We start from the raw sequence: 15,441 nt of genomic DNA, 5'->3' as shown, positions 1-15,441 counted from the left end.
CCTTTCACCATCACCATTGTCAGACATCTCTGAGCCTTCTTCAGTTCTACTCTATATTTTGAGCTTGTCCAGAATTGCCAGCTACAGCAACACCACGTATTTGTACTAGATTACTCAGCCACCTTGGAAGTAATCCCCAAAGGAAGCAGCCTGCCTTGTCCTCCCTGCCCTGTAGGAAATTTTTGCGAGCCGCTCTCCTGGATAGCAAGGGGGTTAGGAGAAAATGATGAATGAGGAGGAATGACTCCTGAACACAACCTGTAGTCAGATGCCACATCTGGTTGTGGTACCATCATCACAGAAAGAGGGCAAAGCTACCTATTCAGGCTCAGGCTAAGCCCTCATTTAGAACTCCATCCAACCAACTCTCAGTGCTCTGCAGGACTTGAAATTCTACATGTGTATTTGCAGTTCATTCCCTCTGAAAGAGGGGGCAGGCTGACTGAATGGCTGCATAAAGGGAAAAAAAAAAGAAAAGAAATGCTATTGAAGTAATTAGAAGCCAAGTTAAGAGAGGAAATATTTTTCTATACTTATATGCATGGAAATAGCTCTGTTTGTCTGAGGAGTGGCTTTCCAGAAGCACAGGGAAGTGCCAACTCAGCCGTGCTCTGTAGGTGGGTGTCTTGTGCAGCACGCAGAGCACTTGTATTCTACACTGGGGGATGCAAAAGCAGCTGCAACTCTGACCAGATAGTCAGGCAGAGCACTGCATTGAAAAGAAGAAAACATAAGGGCAACCAGAACCCTCCCTACAGCTGGCTGGGCTGGTTGACATGTGGGTGTCAGAGGATCAGAAATAGCCCTTCTTCTTCATTACAATAAAGGGAATGAAAACACCATCTTTCTGCTCTTGTCCAAAGTCACATTCCAAGCGAAGAGGGTGAACAAAGAGTCTGGCCAGAGCGTAAAGCTATACTCAGGGGGCTCGAACTGCCTCAAAAGAAAGCCTGGAGGTCTGGAAGGACAGAACAGCAGGCTGCAACACTTCAAGTCCAGATTTTCAGGTGAGTTCAGTAGCATTACATTCTGGACACTTATGTGTCAGCTCCCAGGACATCTGGCTGCTCCCAGCCTATCCCATACCAAGTCCTGTCTGAGCAGTACAGATTCCCCTCTTAGCTGTGGATTCAAAAGACACATTTAAGCTTTCTTCTTGCAGTGAGTAAAGCATGGAAAGGGGTGAAATGGAGCTAAGAATGAGGCTCTGTTCTCCTGACCACTAGTACCGAGCTTGATGTGCCTGTAGCTACAAGCTGAACAGAAGGGCACTTCATCCTGCGGGAAGGAGGGAAATGCACAGCCCATCCCTAAACAGCACATACCTCCTGGATGGCTTCCTGCCCCTGCCACCTGTGGTCAGGTCGGAGAGCTCAGGTAGCGCTTCCATCAATGGCTGCATGTCTCCCACCACAGGTGTTGCTTTCCGCTTTGCTTCGGCTTTTTGCCTCTGCTTGGCAAGCTTCACATTTTCTATTTCTGAATCAGAAACAAGACATTATTGGAGAAAAGGGAAGCATTCCCTTAAGCTAAGAAATTCAAAGGCTGCTTCACCATCTACAAGAACACAGGCTAGAAATAGTTTAAACCAGGGAAAGACTGAAAATAATGCAGTTGGGTAGTTCCCGCGCTGTGTTTGCTTATAACTATACGCATCTCTACTGGCATTTGCAATGGGAAGTGAAATCCCCAGACTGATTTTGTCTGAACTGTTTCCATCCCTTGTGCTATTCGCTGCTCACAGCAACGCAGCACAAAAGTCCTGGGGTGGAAAAACTCATGCTGACCTTGCATGGAATTAGGAGAGAAAAATAAGAAGGGAGGGATGTACCAAACACAGTCAGCTGTGGCATTAAACAGTCACAGCCCCATCTCGTCTTTGCTGTCAAGACAAAACAACAGTCGCCTAGCACAGGCAGAAAAGATGGACTTAATTTCAGTTGTTTACTTAGTTCGGAGCAAGTCAAGGTCTCACCTTCATGAGTCATGGTGGAACTCAAGCAGTCAGATGCTGGACAAACTGGGCCCTTAGAAAAGCACTGCACCAGGCGGCAGACAAAAGAGGCAGCTGGCTTTTCCTCAAGACCAAGTTTACCAGTCTCCCTGCAGCAGCTCTGAGCAAGGCTGTGGACACATAAGGCTCTAGAAATGTTACAGCAATCTCCTTTCTCAGCCATCAGAGGTGTGCATTGAGAGCCGCAGGCTTCTGCCCTAGTCCTTGAGGCTCCCTGGTGCAGAAATATGTCCTGCAGCTGTCCAAGCCTTCCAGAGCCAACAACCTCCAAAGCAAGCCCCAGGAGAACATGTTCTCCTCCAAGACAGCCCACAAAAGCCCAGCTCTGCTACAAGCCTCCAGCTGAGCTCCACCCTGTCCCAGAAGTCCCCTGACAACACCACAAGAAACAGCCAGAGCAGGACCCATGACCTCCTTTTTCTTCTGCCAGGTAATCACTGGGCCTGGAAACCCACTGCACTGACTTGACATTCAGTGTCAAGGGGTACCAGTGCTGCAGGGTGCCCGGTGGAGGACTCCACCTCCTCCACGTGCCCAGCAGAGTAGCTTCTGCTTATTGCCTTGGACATCGAGTGTATTGCAGAGCCTCAGCATTAAAGCGTCTTTTCTGGGCATGATGGAGCACAGTGCCAGTAGCTGTGAGGCCAAGCTGGCAACACAGGGGAGGCTAATGGCTTCCAACACAGCATGGCCACAACAAGAGCACTAAATCAGCACACATATTGTTGGTGTGAACACAAAAGCAGCCAGTCCCACTCTACAGACCGCAGGCAAGATGCCACTAGAAATTCTGGGTCTAATCCTGCTGCCCACATTCAAGACAGCAGAACTCAAACTCACTGCCTAGCCACTAGCTCCTTTAAGATAGTCTTCTTCGCTCCCCAATTCAGCTGAGTTGAAGAGCAACAGCTTTTTGTGAACTGCAATTTTGCTGTACATGGATGTCTGTGACCAATCTGGATTGTAAACGCTTCTCCTTACAGCAACCCCTGCCAAGAACACAGCTTTCTGTTCTGCATAATTTCTTTTTTTGGTCTGGCTTTATGAAGCTGACTACTTCAGTGCTTTCATAAACAGTATGAGCTCAAAATTTTCAGACACCTGATTCTGCGCAAACATCCCAAATTCTTTTCCTATGAAGTCTTGTTCGTCTGCGGAGCCATGCGATGTATGTATTTTTAAATGTGCATACTTCTAATGTCTGAAGCATTACATAACCTTTTTTCCCTCCCTAGTCTCTCCTGAGATGACTTACTGGAATGGAAGAAATCTCCAAGTTCTGCATTTGCACTACTGGGCTGAACTTTAGTTCCCAGGGTCTTGGCATCCAGTGTCACGAAAGCAGCCTTCAGACAAGAAGAAACAACAGTCTCTCGGGAAGATTTAGGAAAACAGAGATGTAATGATAACAACTCCTGCAGTCCAACTTGGGTTCTCTTTTGGGGGGCAAAGACTGCAAAACTCACAACAAATTGGCAGACCTATCGGCATCAAATAAAAATCAACATGTTTCAGTTGACTGCAGCTCTATAAGGTCACAATGTTAGGCCAAGTTTCATCAAAAAACATCCATCTCTGGAAATATCAGTTCATTTCACTCCATCAGATAATGATGATGATAAGTTTCTTTACTGGTATTTATATAGGCTCCTTCCAGCTATTGCATATTTCTCAGTAACAAGATGCACATCCAGTATTAACACTTGCTGACTTTTCTTACAGAAACCCCAGGTACGTGCTACCCTTAGCAAAACACATGCAAGGGAATGCTGGTATTTGCCAACTGGCCGTAAGTTTAGTGGGGGAGTCAAAAGAACCAGCAATTTAGGTACTTTTGTATCTGTAAAGCAGTTCTAATACCTAGTATCTTCTAAGACAGAGATAATTTGGTCTGAAGTTTTCTATTTTTTAAAGCAAAGCCTCTGCATTTCATTTATATTCCCTCAGCTAAGCAACTAGAGCCAAGAGAGGAGGAAAAGGGCCATGACAGGGCCAAAGTAACGTACATGATATTGAGAAAGACTGCTGCTACACAGGTATATATGCAGGAAGGCAGAATTAAGAGTGCAGGGATCCAGTTCCTGGGCTTTTCCAGAGTGCATGTCTGCGGCCATGGGAGCCGTGCTGTCACCCAACTGCAGGAGTGTGCCCCCTGTTTCTTGCTGAATATACGAGTCCCATGTACCCCTTTCACTGTGGATTCTGTTATAAAATGCTGCTGCGAACATGCCTTCCTCTATGGCACCCGTGCCAGCCCTGGTATCAGAGCAAGGACAGCTCAGCTATGCTTCAGCAGTCCCCTCCTGTTCCCACCATGGTATGCAACAAGGAGATACCTTTAGGAGCACTGGAACTGCAGCCTGCAGGCCAGATGTTAGGACTAGCACAGCCACCTGTTTTGTGCCCAGCGGGAACACAAAGGGTTACAGATGTCAAAGGCACTTGGAAGTTGTTGGCTGGTGATATGGAGGAGGTTTCCTTCACACTCACAGTGTTAAATTATCAGCTCTTTATGTAAGAAGAGCAGCAGAAAGCCAGATCCCTCAGCCCCAAACACAGTTCGTCAGAAACTCTGTAGGACAAGAAGGTGTTAAGGAAAAAACCTTTCCCAAGAACAACTCCAGGTGGCAAGAGGAATCCCTCTGCTAGAGCCTGGGTAGCAAAGCATTGTCTCTTACTCTGCTGAGATACTCGAAGCAAAAACACAGACACTTCCCACAGGAAACAGAAGCATTTCTGCCATGGGATGGTTTTATTAAGCTCACATTTCACAGGCTCGAGAAAGGCCAGACTGTTTGGTAAGAGGGTTCACTGACCTGTGGCACGTGGGAAAGAGCAGTAACACTATCAGCAGCAGCCAGAGACCTCCCTTACCGAAGGGCAGGAGGGGCTACTGCAGGCTTTCACCACAGAGGCTTGGGATTAGCTGGTGGCTGTGTGGGGCTCTGCTCCAGGCTTTCCTACTGTCCCCACAGGTCCTCAGGGAGAAGGATCTCTGCTATACAGCTAGTCATACCTGTACCAGAGCTTTAAAAGATAAACACACCAAACCTCCATGGGCACAGCGTCCTATCTGAATAAATAGCTCAGTCAGGGGGCCGGTTAGCTCAGTTGGTTAAGCGTAGCGCTAACAATGCTAAGGTCGCGGGTTCAATTCCCGTTCGGTCCCCATGTGTTGCCTGATCTAGTCAAGAGGTGGTGTCCCTGGCGGCCGGGAGGCTGGATTAAAACGATCTCTAAGGTCCCTTTCAGCCTAGGCCATTCTATGACGATGATGATGATAAATAAAGGCTTTAGGTTGTCACTTTCATCACACGTGGAAGAAGATCAAAAGTAGGTTTGGGGCAATGAACCAATGACAGTGCTAAACACTGGGAAACAATACCTAGGACTTATACCCCACATGCTGAGGAGCAGATATGAAAGTTTCTGAGAAGCATTCAGCCTCTTCGGCACTGCCCAACACCCCCGCATCTGCAGAGAGACCCAGCAGAGCCACGCTCTGCGATGCCCATGGTACAACCGTGCTTCGGAGAAGTACTTACTCTGTAGCCATCTTTCTTTCCTCAGCTTCATTTTTTCTTTTTTGGAAAGAACCGTTTTTTCTTCTAAACCTGGAAGAGAAGAGAGCCATGAAATGGGGCCTGGCTCCTGCACACAGAAAGAGTGCTGGACATTTCCCAAAGACAGCAAAGTCTGTAATATTTTGTTCAACCCTTGATGCTTTTGAACTTGCTGGCAGGTCAGGAAGGCTGCAGGCAGACCAGGCGCTATACCGTACCTCAACTTTTAGCCAAGCAAATCAAACCCGGCTCACTCTCAGTGAAGAAATAAGAAGCAGGCACCTAGATCAGCACAGGCCCTTTTTTCGCAGGCCGGGTAGCTCTTTAAGAAAAGCTTTTGAGAGGTCCTTGTCCCATGTCCTGCACTCCTGCATGAACCTGTCCCGGGAGCATTTTCTTCTGAAGACTAGCCACAAGTGATGGGAGGACCTATAGGTTCCAGGACTAGGAGCGAAAAGAAAGTTTTCATCCGAAAATATGAAGGCTTATAAAGCTACAAAGAAGGAAAACATGGGGTGCAGACATGGGTGAGAGTAGGAGGGGGAATGGCAACCTAACACAGCTATTGGCATCCAACTGCCTGTGAAAAAGCCTTCACACCTGCCCAGACAGCACGTGGCAGGCAGAGGAGGGACTGGAAAGGGTCTGAAATATCCAGATCTGTGGCAGCCCTACAGAGCAGCCACTTACTAAATGCTTAGTAAAAAAGGTTAGTACCTACTATACGTCAAATTCAGTATTTGGAAACCAGCTGTTGATCACTGATATCCAATACCAAGTAAAATAACGTCGCAAATATTTTTACTGCAGATCCGTTGCAGACACTATAAAATTTTATCTTATCTCTGGTGTTTAGAATAAAATTGTCTTCAGTCAACTTTTCTCCTAAAATGTGCTGGGAATCCTGCTATAGGAACGCCAATGAAGGAACAAGCTCCCCAAAGACGACTCCTCTGACTTTAGGTTATTCTAAAAAAATACCTTTTTTCCTCCCCAAAAGAAACAGGTGAAAGGAATTTGATGCAACTCTAAAAATAACTCACTGAGGACAACTTCTGTGAAGCTGTGAATCTTTCAGTATAATTTAAACAAAAGCAGAATCACAATTTAGTAATTTCAATGTCCTGCTGGGGCTGGAGGGACTTTTCCACAAAGCCAACAACCACCACCATGTTTTGAGTTTCTAGAGGACACGGAGAATGAAGATGTAGCTTGCACTGCCTCCTGTCCCAGAAAAATACGTTACTGTAGTAAATCCACCCAAGAAGCAAGAAATAAAACACACACCTAGAAGCTATCAGTTATTTACAAAGCTCAGGGATGTCTCTAAGGGTTTATATGTGATTTATGCTGCTATTCGTTTTTCTGTCTCCTGCATTAAGCATCAATGTACAGGCACCCTGCTAAGCCCAGGCCAGCCCTGCTGGGATGTGGGGTCAGGCAAAATCAGAGTCAAACATTTAATCATGCTGAGGGCAAATCTCCCCAGTCTGTTTGCTGCAGTAGCAAAACAGATGCTAAAATAACTAATTGCATGATCCAGTAACCATTTCCCAGCTACCCTCACCCCCAATCATCCCATTTTTCTGCAGTGTCAAGGTGAAACCATGAGAAGCCAAAAGGCTGAGAGAGTTGGGGCTGTTCGGTCTGCAGAAAAGAAGGCTCCAAGAAGACCTTATTGTGGCCTTCCAGTATTTCAAGGGGGCTACAAGAAAGCCGGGGAGGGGCTTTTCAGGACGTCGGGTACTGACAGGACTGGAGGGAATGCATTAAAGCTGGAGATGGATCAGTTCAGACTGGACGTGAGGAAGAAGTTCTTCCCCATGAGGGTGGTGAGACCCTGGCACAGGTTGCCCAGAGAGGGGGTGGCAGCCCCATTCCTAGGCGTTGTTTAGGCCAGGCTGGATGGGGCTCTGGGCAGCCTGATCTAGTGGGGGGTGTCCCTGCCCATGGCGGGGGGTTGGAACTAGATGATCTTTAAGGTCCCTTCCAACCCTGACAGTTCTCTGATTCTATGCCCTGATGATCTCTGCAGGGCTGCCTGCACAGGACACCTCCACATCCCACTCTTCAGGCTGCTGGCGCCTGCCCAGATCGCAGTGGCGGTGGTACTGGGAAGATCTGCCCCCTCGTCTGAAAAACACTCATTGCTTCATCAGGAAAACAGCACCAACGGGATTTGTTAATGAAAATAATAAAAAATAAAAATTCAGCCAGCTGGCCAATTTAGTAATAATATCAATTCAGTTTTTTGGTTAGTTGTTGAGGTTTGTTTTTTGGTGTGGTGGTTTTTTTTCCCCTTTTCCCCAAACAGCAGCGGAATATTTAAGGAAACACAAAAGCTGTTTTCTTGGCAGGCACCCAACCTCACTGCAGGCTGGGGACGGTGGCCTGCGCTTGGGCCAGCCGCCGCAGATCACCAGAGGGATGAGGGGAGGGGAGCTGCATCCCTCCTCTGTCTGCCGCCGGCGAAGTGCCCGGTTTCGGCCCTTTTTCACCACCTGCTCCCCAGACACCTCCATTTTACGTATCCCTCCCACCCCTCGGGAGGTGCTAGAAGGTGCCAAGTTGTGTTTGGCAACTTCCAGTCGCAATGCCGAGTGCCAAAACCACTGGAAACTCGCTGGAGAATAATGAAGGCAGAATTCAGCTAGTTAATTAATGCACTGTCCCCAAGGTAATTTTTTTATTTTTATTTAGCTTGCAAGCACCAATGAGATCAAAGCCAGACCACGGCTCCAGTTAAATTATTTTTCTGTGAAATCAGAAGGGTTTTGGTACCTCTCGCCAGCCCACTGCACGTGCAATTTACCAACAATTGCCTCTGAAACCTTGTGCATGGAAAAAAGTTGAGCAAAATCCACCTACATCAGCTGAGGGTAAATTACATACTGTAAACTTGACAATTATTCCTTTTAGTGAGGACTTTTTTTTTTTTCCTTCCCTCTGATCTGCTTGGTACAAAACATCTCAAATATAAACAGATTCAAAAAACCCCAACACAATAGCTTTTTGCCTCCTACACCAAGCGTTTGATACTAATTCTGGCAATTCTTAGGATCCTGCCTTCACAGGAGACAAGCAGATTTTTTGTGAGTACAGCTTCCTTCATGTCAAAAATGTCGAGCTTTTTTGATAAAGGACTCTTTAGACCAAAAATAAGCTTTTATATATATATATATAAAACTGCTGAAAATATGTGTCCTACCTTAAAAGTTCGCATTTTACCCTTTCTAGGCACTCAGAAATGAGCTGGACTGGGTTAAAGCCATAAGGCTACAGGTTTCCCCAAGCCCCGAGATCCCATTAAGTTTGACTCCACTACGGCAAAGGTGAAAACAGACTTCACAGTTCCAGGAAACCACATTATTTCGAGGACTTGGCCATGAGCAGAAATATCAAATATGAGCAGAAATATCAAATAAACTTGTGCCTGTGCAATGAACAGAGGAGGGTCTTTCAGCACCGGGCTGAAGCCACAGTGAAGCCCCAAGTCCCGCCCTTGGCATGAGCTATTAAGAAAGAGCACACAGTATTAAGTATTATTCCCAGAACTCTGATGATACATAACAGTAAAGCTGTTGCTGCTCGAAACATAATATTTTGGCAAAACAGGGTACTGTAAAAATTGAAGTTAAATAACAACAGATGTGTTAATTTTAGCCTCGGTTGTATAACAGCAGCAAAAATGAGCATATGCCTACAGCTGTGGGATGAGTTCACCAAAGAAATTCAAAGAGTACATCCAAAAGCACAAATTTCAGTGATTTTTTTTGGCGTGGGGTTTTGTTGGGTTTGTTTTAAAAAAAAAAAACCTACACAATGTCACTTGTAAATTGTCTGAAATCCTTTTACACTGAAAGGGCCTGGGAAATGGTAAACCACAGTCTCTTGGGGCAAACGCAACAGCGCTGTGACCTGACATATGCCAGTGCAGAACCACTTGGAGGTATTCTTTTTCCACTAGGAAGTAATTTGAGGCACAAGGAGGGGACAGGCAGAAAATCAGCCAAGAAGATGTCCTCCAGGCTCTTTGCCCTGTTGCTCTTAGGGGAGCCCCTGGCGACAGCTTGGTGGCCTGTATGCGATGCACAGAGACCACGGCAGAGGAGAGTCTGGCTTTTCCCCAGTCCAACACCTGCGATTCTGAGCGGGCTCAAGAACCAGTGTTGGAAAAGAAGACGACAGCCCCTGCTGGGACAGGGCACGTTTCACCATGGATACCACATTTGCTTTTTATGTTCCAAAACAAGACACGTTATTTTTGTTCATACTTAATCATTGCACCAGCACGAAGGCTTTCCTCCTGCCTCCGATGAAGAACGCATCCTATTTAAAGTGGCATCTGCCTTCTGAACCCTTCCAGATCCTCTGGTTATTTAAAGCGGAGCCTACTTCCAAGCGCTGCTTCCCACCCGAGACCCGGAGGAGCAGGGCGACTCACGTCCTCACACCAAGGTCACACCTCCGTGAGGCCTGGTAAACATCCCCAGGCTCTGGCCAGCTACAGGGAGGGCATGAAACCTCCCTCTGCGGAATAGATGAGACTCATCTCGAGTTAGCTGCCTAAGCGCACAAGGGACATGCCTTCTGAAGCGCGAGCAGCTCCCCTCGGGAGGCGACTGAGAAGGCACAGTCTGCACAGTGGTCTGCGAAAGGCAACTCCACAGACAAAGTCCGTCCTCTCAAGCGATGCCTTAAGTGCTGCAGGCAAACTCAGCTCCGGCCGCGAGGTAAAAGTACTCCCTCCTCCTCTGACAGAGGCCTTCTTCACTCTTCAGAAGTCCTGAATCTTCCCACCTGCACCCTCTCAGCATCCCTCCCTGGCGCAGAGGTTGACATTTCAGGGGTCAGTCTCAGATAGGCACAGAGATGATGCTCAAGTTAGCCCATTGTGTGATTGTCCTTAAAGTCACTAAGCATCTGGAAGCTTATTTTCATAACCAAGGCAGAAAGAGAACATAGATTTCTGAACCAAGCATGCCCCAAGGACTGCACCTGAGCCAGGTGCTTGGCATTGCCAGTTCATGGCACAAGGAGATCCCAGAAGCCACTGTGAGCCTCCCGACGGAGAAGCTCTGGCTGCCACAAGGAGCTCATCTGATCTGCCAGGTTGCAGGCTTCTCCCTAGGAACAGTTATCTTTAGCTCTTGGGAAAAAGCTTATTTCAGGAGCCATCCTCCCCATAAAACATGTACAGGATACAAACGTGGTGAGGTCAAAGGGAGAAATAGTCCACCACGATTTCTGTAGCCTGCAGCCTTCTTAGGGGATTAACATCCACAGAAGTAGTCCTGGAGTACAGCACAACAACCAGGTGGTCTCTGCTTTATTCATGAATTTCCATTAGTGCCTTTCCATCCTGCTGTGAACACCCTGGAGGGCAGCAAATTAGGTCAGATCCATCATTAGCTTCAGGGCACTGAAATGCCTTCCCCCCACACACATTTCACATTTTGCTGGGTTTGGAAAGTTTCTCGTAAACGAATTGAAAGAAATCCTTTACTTACTATCAGCATGTCCTGCTGAGTCACTGGGCAGGCCACGAGACTGAAGAGGGAGAGTGAAACACAGGATACCAGCCAGCCAGTACCACTGTCTGCTATCACACAGCTCAGGCTGCTTCTCCCCTTCCTGAAAAGTGTTATAAGACGCAGCCAGGACCCACAGGAGACAAAGCAGCTGTAGGAGTGTTTGCTGTCACCTACAGGAAGAGGAGGACTTGCCTACAGCAGGCAAATTGAACTCATCTTTCAGAAAGCCTGGCTTTAAGCAAATCCAAAGGGAGGAATGGTAACTGTTTGACATCTACTAGAGCTTTTGAAACTCTGCATGCAGAAAGTGCCCTTTTTAAATAGCTTTTTCTTTAAACTAATTTGTCCTTATTACATCGCAGAAACACAGTTTTGCCTGAATAAGGTAGGTGCTACCAATCAGCATCCTTTTCTACTGCTGCTTGCACATTTGGCTGTCCTTTTTCTGGGATTCTTGGATGACTACAGTGAGCAACAGCCAAACCAGCCTCTGTGCTCAGCAGACTTGGAGGTACCCTCTTGCTGTTCTCCTAGTGAGCAAAGGAGCAGTGAATGAGACAGCTCCTCACCTCTTTCTGAGATGCCTCCCTAATCAGAGAAAAATGGCATTTGGCAAGAAGAGCAACTGCTGGGGACATTGTTGCACTAGTACAGGAGCTCCACATCATTTGGTAGAAAGTGCAAGAAGTCCTCCAAAAGTACCCTGGAGTTCACAGCTCAGATAAGATATTCTTATTTGTCAAGAAATGACATGTCCAAAAACGTCAACTTCTTCTTTGCTTCCTCTGGCATGTATTTGCTTTCTGCGTAGCCCCATCAGTTTATAACCTGTGATCACAGTAAATTTTACACCCAGAAGCTATCAGCAAGTGCTGCTGCAGCTTCTAGCATTACAAAAGGTCAGCGAGTCCAAAGAGAAGAGAAGCAAGTGGCTAGCATGTCAGTGGATATTTGAGACACTCCCAAGAGATCAGTTAATGAGATTTCTTTCAAGTTTCATGACGAGCCATCTTGTTCTTCCTGTACATCCTTCTCTATCACAGGAAATTACAGAGGGAACAGCCACAGAAGATATAATTGGGTGTTTTCTGCATTCTTGCAGTCAAGCTGATCCAAAGAGTTGTAGGTCTGCAGCAGAGCCTTGGTTCTCCCACACTTGTCCAAGAAACCTGACCACCTCCAACCTCTTTCCTTGCTACTGCTAGCAGTGAAACCCCACCGGCCAGCTTCTGAGGGCAACTTCATGGTCCCAGCCACCTCAGAGGAAAGAACCACCAGGCTTTCTTTGATTTCATTATCCACATAGAAGCCTAAGTCAAGTCTCCAAGAAGTGTGAGATGGTGCTGCTGAGGCCAAATGCTGCTTCAGGCAGTGCCAGGGGAGCCTGGACCTGCAATGCCACCATGCATTTCCCTCCCTCACCTAAGGGAAGCAAGTCTGATCTGCTCAAGAATCTCCTTAAGAAACACATACAAGTGCATTTCTGCCAGCTCTCAGGTCAGAAAGCTTATGAGCTTGTACATTAGCAGTAAGCACTACCACAGAGGGAAAGCAGCCTGCTCTGTTGTAATTCAGAAACAGCAGACAACAGGGTTCTGCCAAGCCTTGAAGACCTGACTCTCGGGGGAGAGGGCTCCCATGGGAGCACACGCAGTCCTCACCTCCCAAAGACATCAGCCTTCCCAAAGTTGTGGAACCCAGCCCTAGCAAAAGTTTTGCAAATAAGTAGCATGTAATCCCCCTTGGGAGTATACCTGCTTCCCTGCTCCTGCTGGGAAAGAGACCTGCTCCAACAGGATCTGCAGTGTCTCTGTTCCACATCTTTCACTGGCCAGTTCCTTCCCTTGTCTGTGGAAGCCTAGCAAGCCAACTCTTCCTCTTCCTCCTGTCATCCAGCACTTGCTCTTGTTTCTGGAAAGCAGCACATAAGCTTGGGGTATGAAGCACTCCACAGCATTCACAGCCTGTGTCTAAGACTGGACCAAAAGCAGCCTCATTACTATCCTCTTCTCATCTCTTAACACAGACACTCCTGACCTATTTCTATCAGAAGTTTTCAACAATTTGACATTTCTTCCAATGCAACAGAAAAATAAAATTCTGCTCTCTTCAGTAAGAAGGCTGGCACTCGCTCTCTGCCGAGATGGTTAAAAAAAAAATAAATCCCTAGAGATCTGAGTTCAGACTTTCAGCTGTCGCTAGACTACAGCCTCAAATGCCATGCTTAAAGTCAAATAAGCCCCACATTGAATAGCCACATCACTTTTGAGGTTGTGTGTTGGGATTCCTTTCCTGACTGGCACATGTAATCATACCTTTGTCATGGAAAGACTACAGAGACAAAGAGGTCATCCATAGGAAAAAGTAAAAAACACCCTGAGCACTATATCACATGTAAAGGGGCTACAGAAAAGATAAGAGAAACTGTGTTCCCATTTATAAGCCCTGACCTTTGGGAAAGGCTTACAGCAAGGAACTTGGAATCCCTCCATGGAGCTGGATGTGGAGTCATAACAATGTTAAAAGACACCTCCACAACCAGCGAGAAACATCAAAACCAAACCAAGTGGGTTAGAGCTAACCAGCCCCTGAATGACTGTGAAGGGCGTGCCTACCACCAACAGAGCTTTCCACCAGCTGTATCTCCCCTCCATCACTGTCTTCCTCGTCTCCACCTACCTTCTCTCCTCCGCGTCAGACACTTCCAGAGAGCAGCTCACCAGCTGGAGAGCATCTTGGCAGAAAAGGGCCTGGGGGTCTCGGTGGTCACCAAGTTGAACATGAGCCAGAGAATTGCCCTTGCAGCAAAGGTAGTCACCAGGGTCCTGGGATGTTTCAGGAGGAGCGTTGCCAGGAGGTCAAGGGAGGTGATCCTTCCCCTCTGCTCAGCACTGCAGAGGCCACACTTGGGAGGGATGGGCCCACTTCTGGACTCCCCAGTACAAGACAGATATGGACTTACTGGAGTGAATCTAGCTAAGGCCCACTAACGTGATTAAGGGACTGGAGCCTTTTTCATTTGAGGAGTGGCCAAGAGTGCTGGAAAAGACGTGGTTCAGGGCAAATCTTAACAACATGCACAATAACCTGACAGGGAGAGGAAGCAGGACTATTCACAGTGCTGCCCAGTGATAGGACAAGAGGCAATGGGCACACATTGAAACACTCAGTTGTGGGACATTTTTAATGTTTTTTTAACTGTGAGAGTAGTCAAACACTGGAACAGGTTGCCCAAAGAGGTTATGGAGTCTCCAGGTCTCTATCCACAGAGATATTCAAAGCCTGACTAGACACCGTCCTGGGCAACCTGATGTATCTAATTCTGCCTGATAGGTTCCTTCCAAGTCTAACAATTTTGTGATTATGTACCAAATCCAAACAAAAAAATTCAGTTTTCATAGGTGCATCTACTTTCAATGCCCCTATAGGGGCACTATCTTTTGGGGAAAATATTTGCCATAAAAACAAAACACTCGGAGTGCATGACATGGAGAAGCATTGCAGAAGATTTTTGCATCCCTACCTTTGCCACCAGCAGAGCACACGAGCTTACTGCAGATCAGCCCTTGACTCCAGCCTCAACAAACGCTGATCTCACAGGGCAGAAGGGTTTTGTTTTCTGGTTTGTTTTCCATAAGGCAAGAGCACTAGAAGTACAGAGAGCTTCCAGCATGATGTGGACAGATAGGCTCCCTTTTTGAGCCCATGCTCGGTTTCCATGCAGCAAGGAAAGCACACAAATCTGCAACTCCCTTGCCAGGAAAGACTTGCCCTTGCAGAAACAGTATTTGAAAAGTCACCTTGGCAACAGAGCTCCTTCAAGCAAGCATCTGTAAGGCAGTGACTCAGGTTTGCCATCGCAACCTGAAAACGAGGTACTGGGGCGCACGCGGAGGTGTAGTTCTGAGCCGTCTGTACCTTCTGCAGCAAGTATTTGTAAGGTTTGTACAAAACCATGGACACCGCCACGGCAGAGCACCAAAATAAACTCCAGGGAGTCAACAGCATGGCACAGTCTGGATAGTCAGCAAGTACCCTTCCACAGAGAATAAAAAGACAAATTCTAACAACCAAGATGATACACACACAAGAGATATGTGGATATTGCAGTTTCGATAGGAAGCAGTGTGAAGAATGAAATACAACTTCTACAAAACCTTAGACAGCACCAAATATCTGGAATGAGATTTATTCTGAGACCAAAAGTAATTCACATTTACCAATGGGTAAATTCTCTCCTTAGGGCTTACTGAGGGAGACAGAATACTGTAACATCCCCATGCTTTTTGACAATGCCTTGGAGGCTTGTATTTTAAAGAGATTTTCCCAA

The 15,441-nt window shown here is 46.9% G+C and overlaps 1 protein-coding gene across 1 annotated transcript in view; it reads right to left on the bottom strand.

The window, feature by feature from the left end:
• FAM207A (family with sequence similarity 207, member A) overlaps positions 1–15,441 on the bottom strand; it is a gene marked incomplete at its 5' end in the record, with an annotated part of 54,139 nt that overhangs the window by 6,868 nt on the left and 31,830 nt on the right. The window contains 2 exons of the mRNA XM_009869158.1: positions 1,326–1,479; positions 5,560–5,628. Of these exons, the coding sequence (XP_009867460.1) occupies positions 1,326–1,479; positions 5,560–5,628 (223 nt within the window). The remainder of the gene's footprint in view (positions 1–1,325; positions 1,480–5,559; positions 5,629–15,441) is intronic.

The sequence above is a fragment of the Apaloderma vittatum genome, unplaced genomic scaffold, assembly GCF_000703405.1.
Source record: "Apaloderma vittatum isolate BGI_N311 unplaced genomic scaffold, ASM70340v1 scaffold7430, whole genome shotgun sequence".
Lineage (NCBI taxonomy): Eukaryota > Metazoa > Chordata > Aves > Trogoniformes > Trogonidae > Apaloderma > Apaloderma vittatum.
The sequence above is the reverse complement of the archived record's forward strand: the minus strand, read 5'-3'. Positions and strand labels throughout refer to the sequence as shown.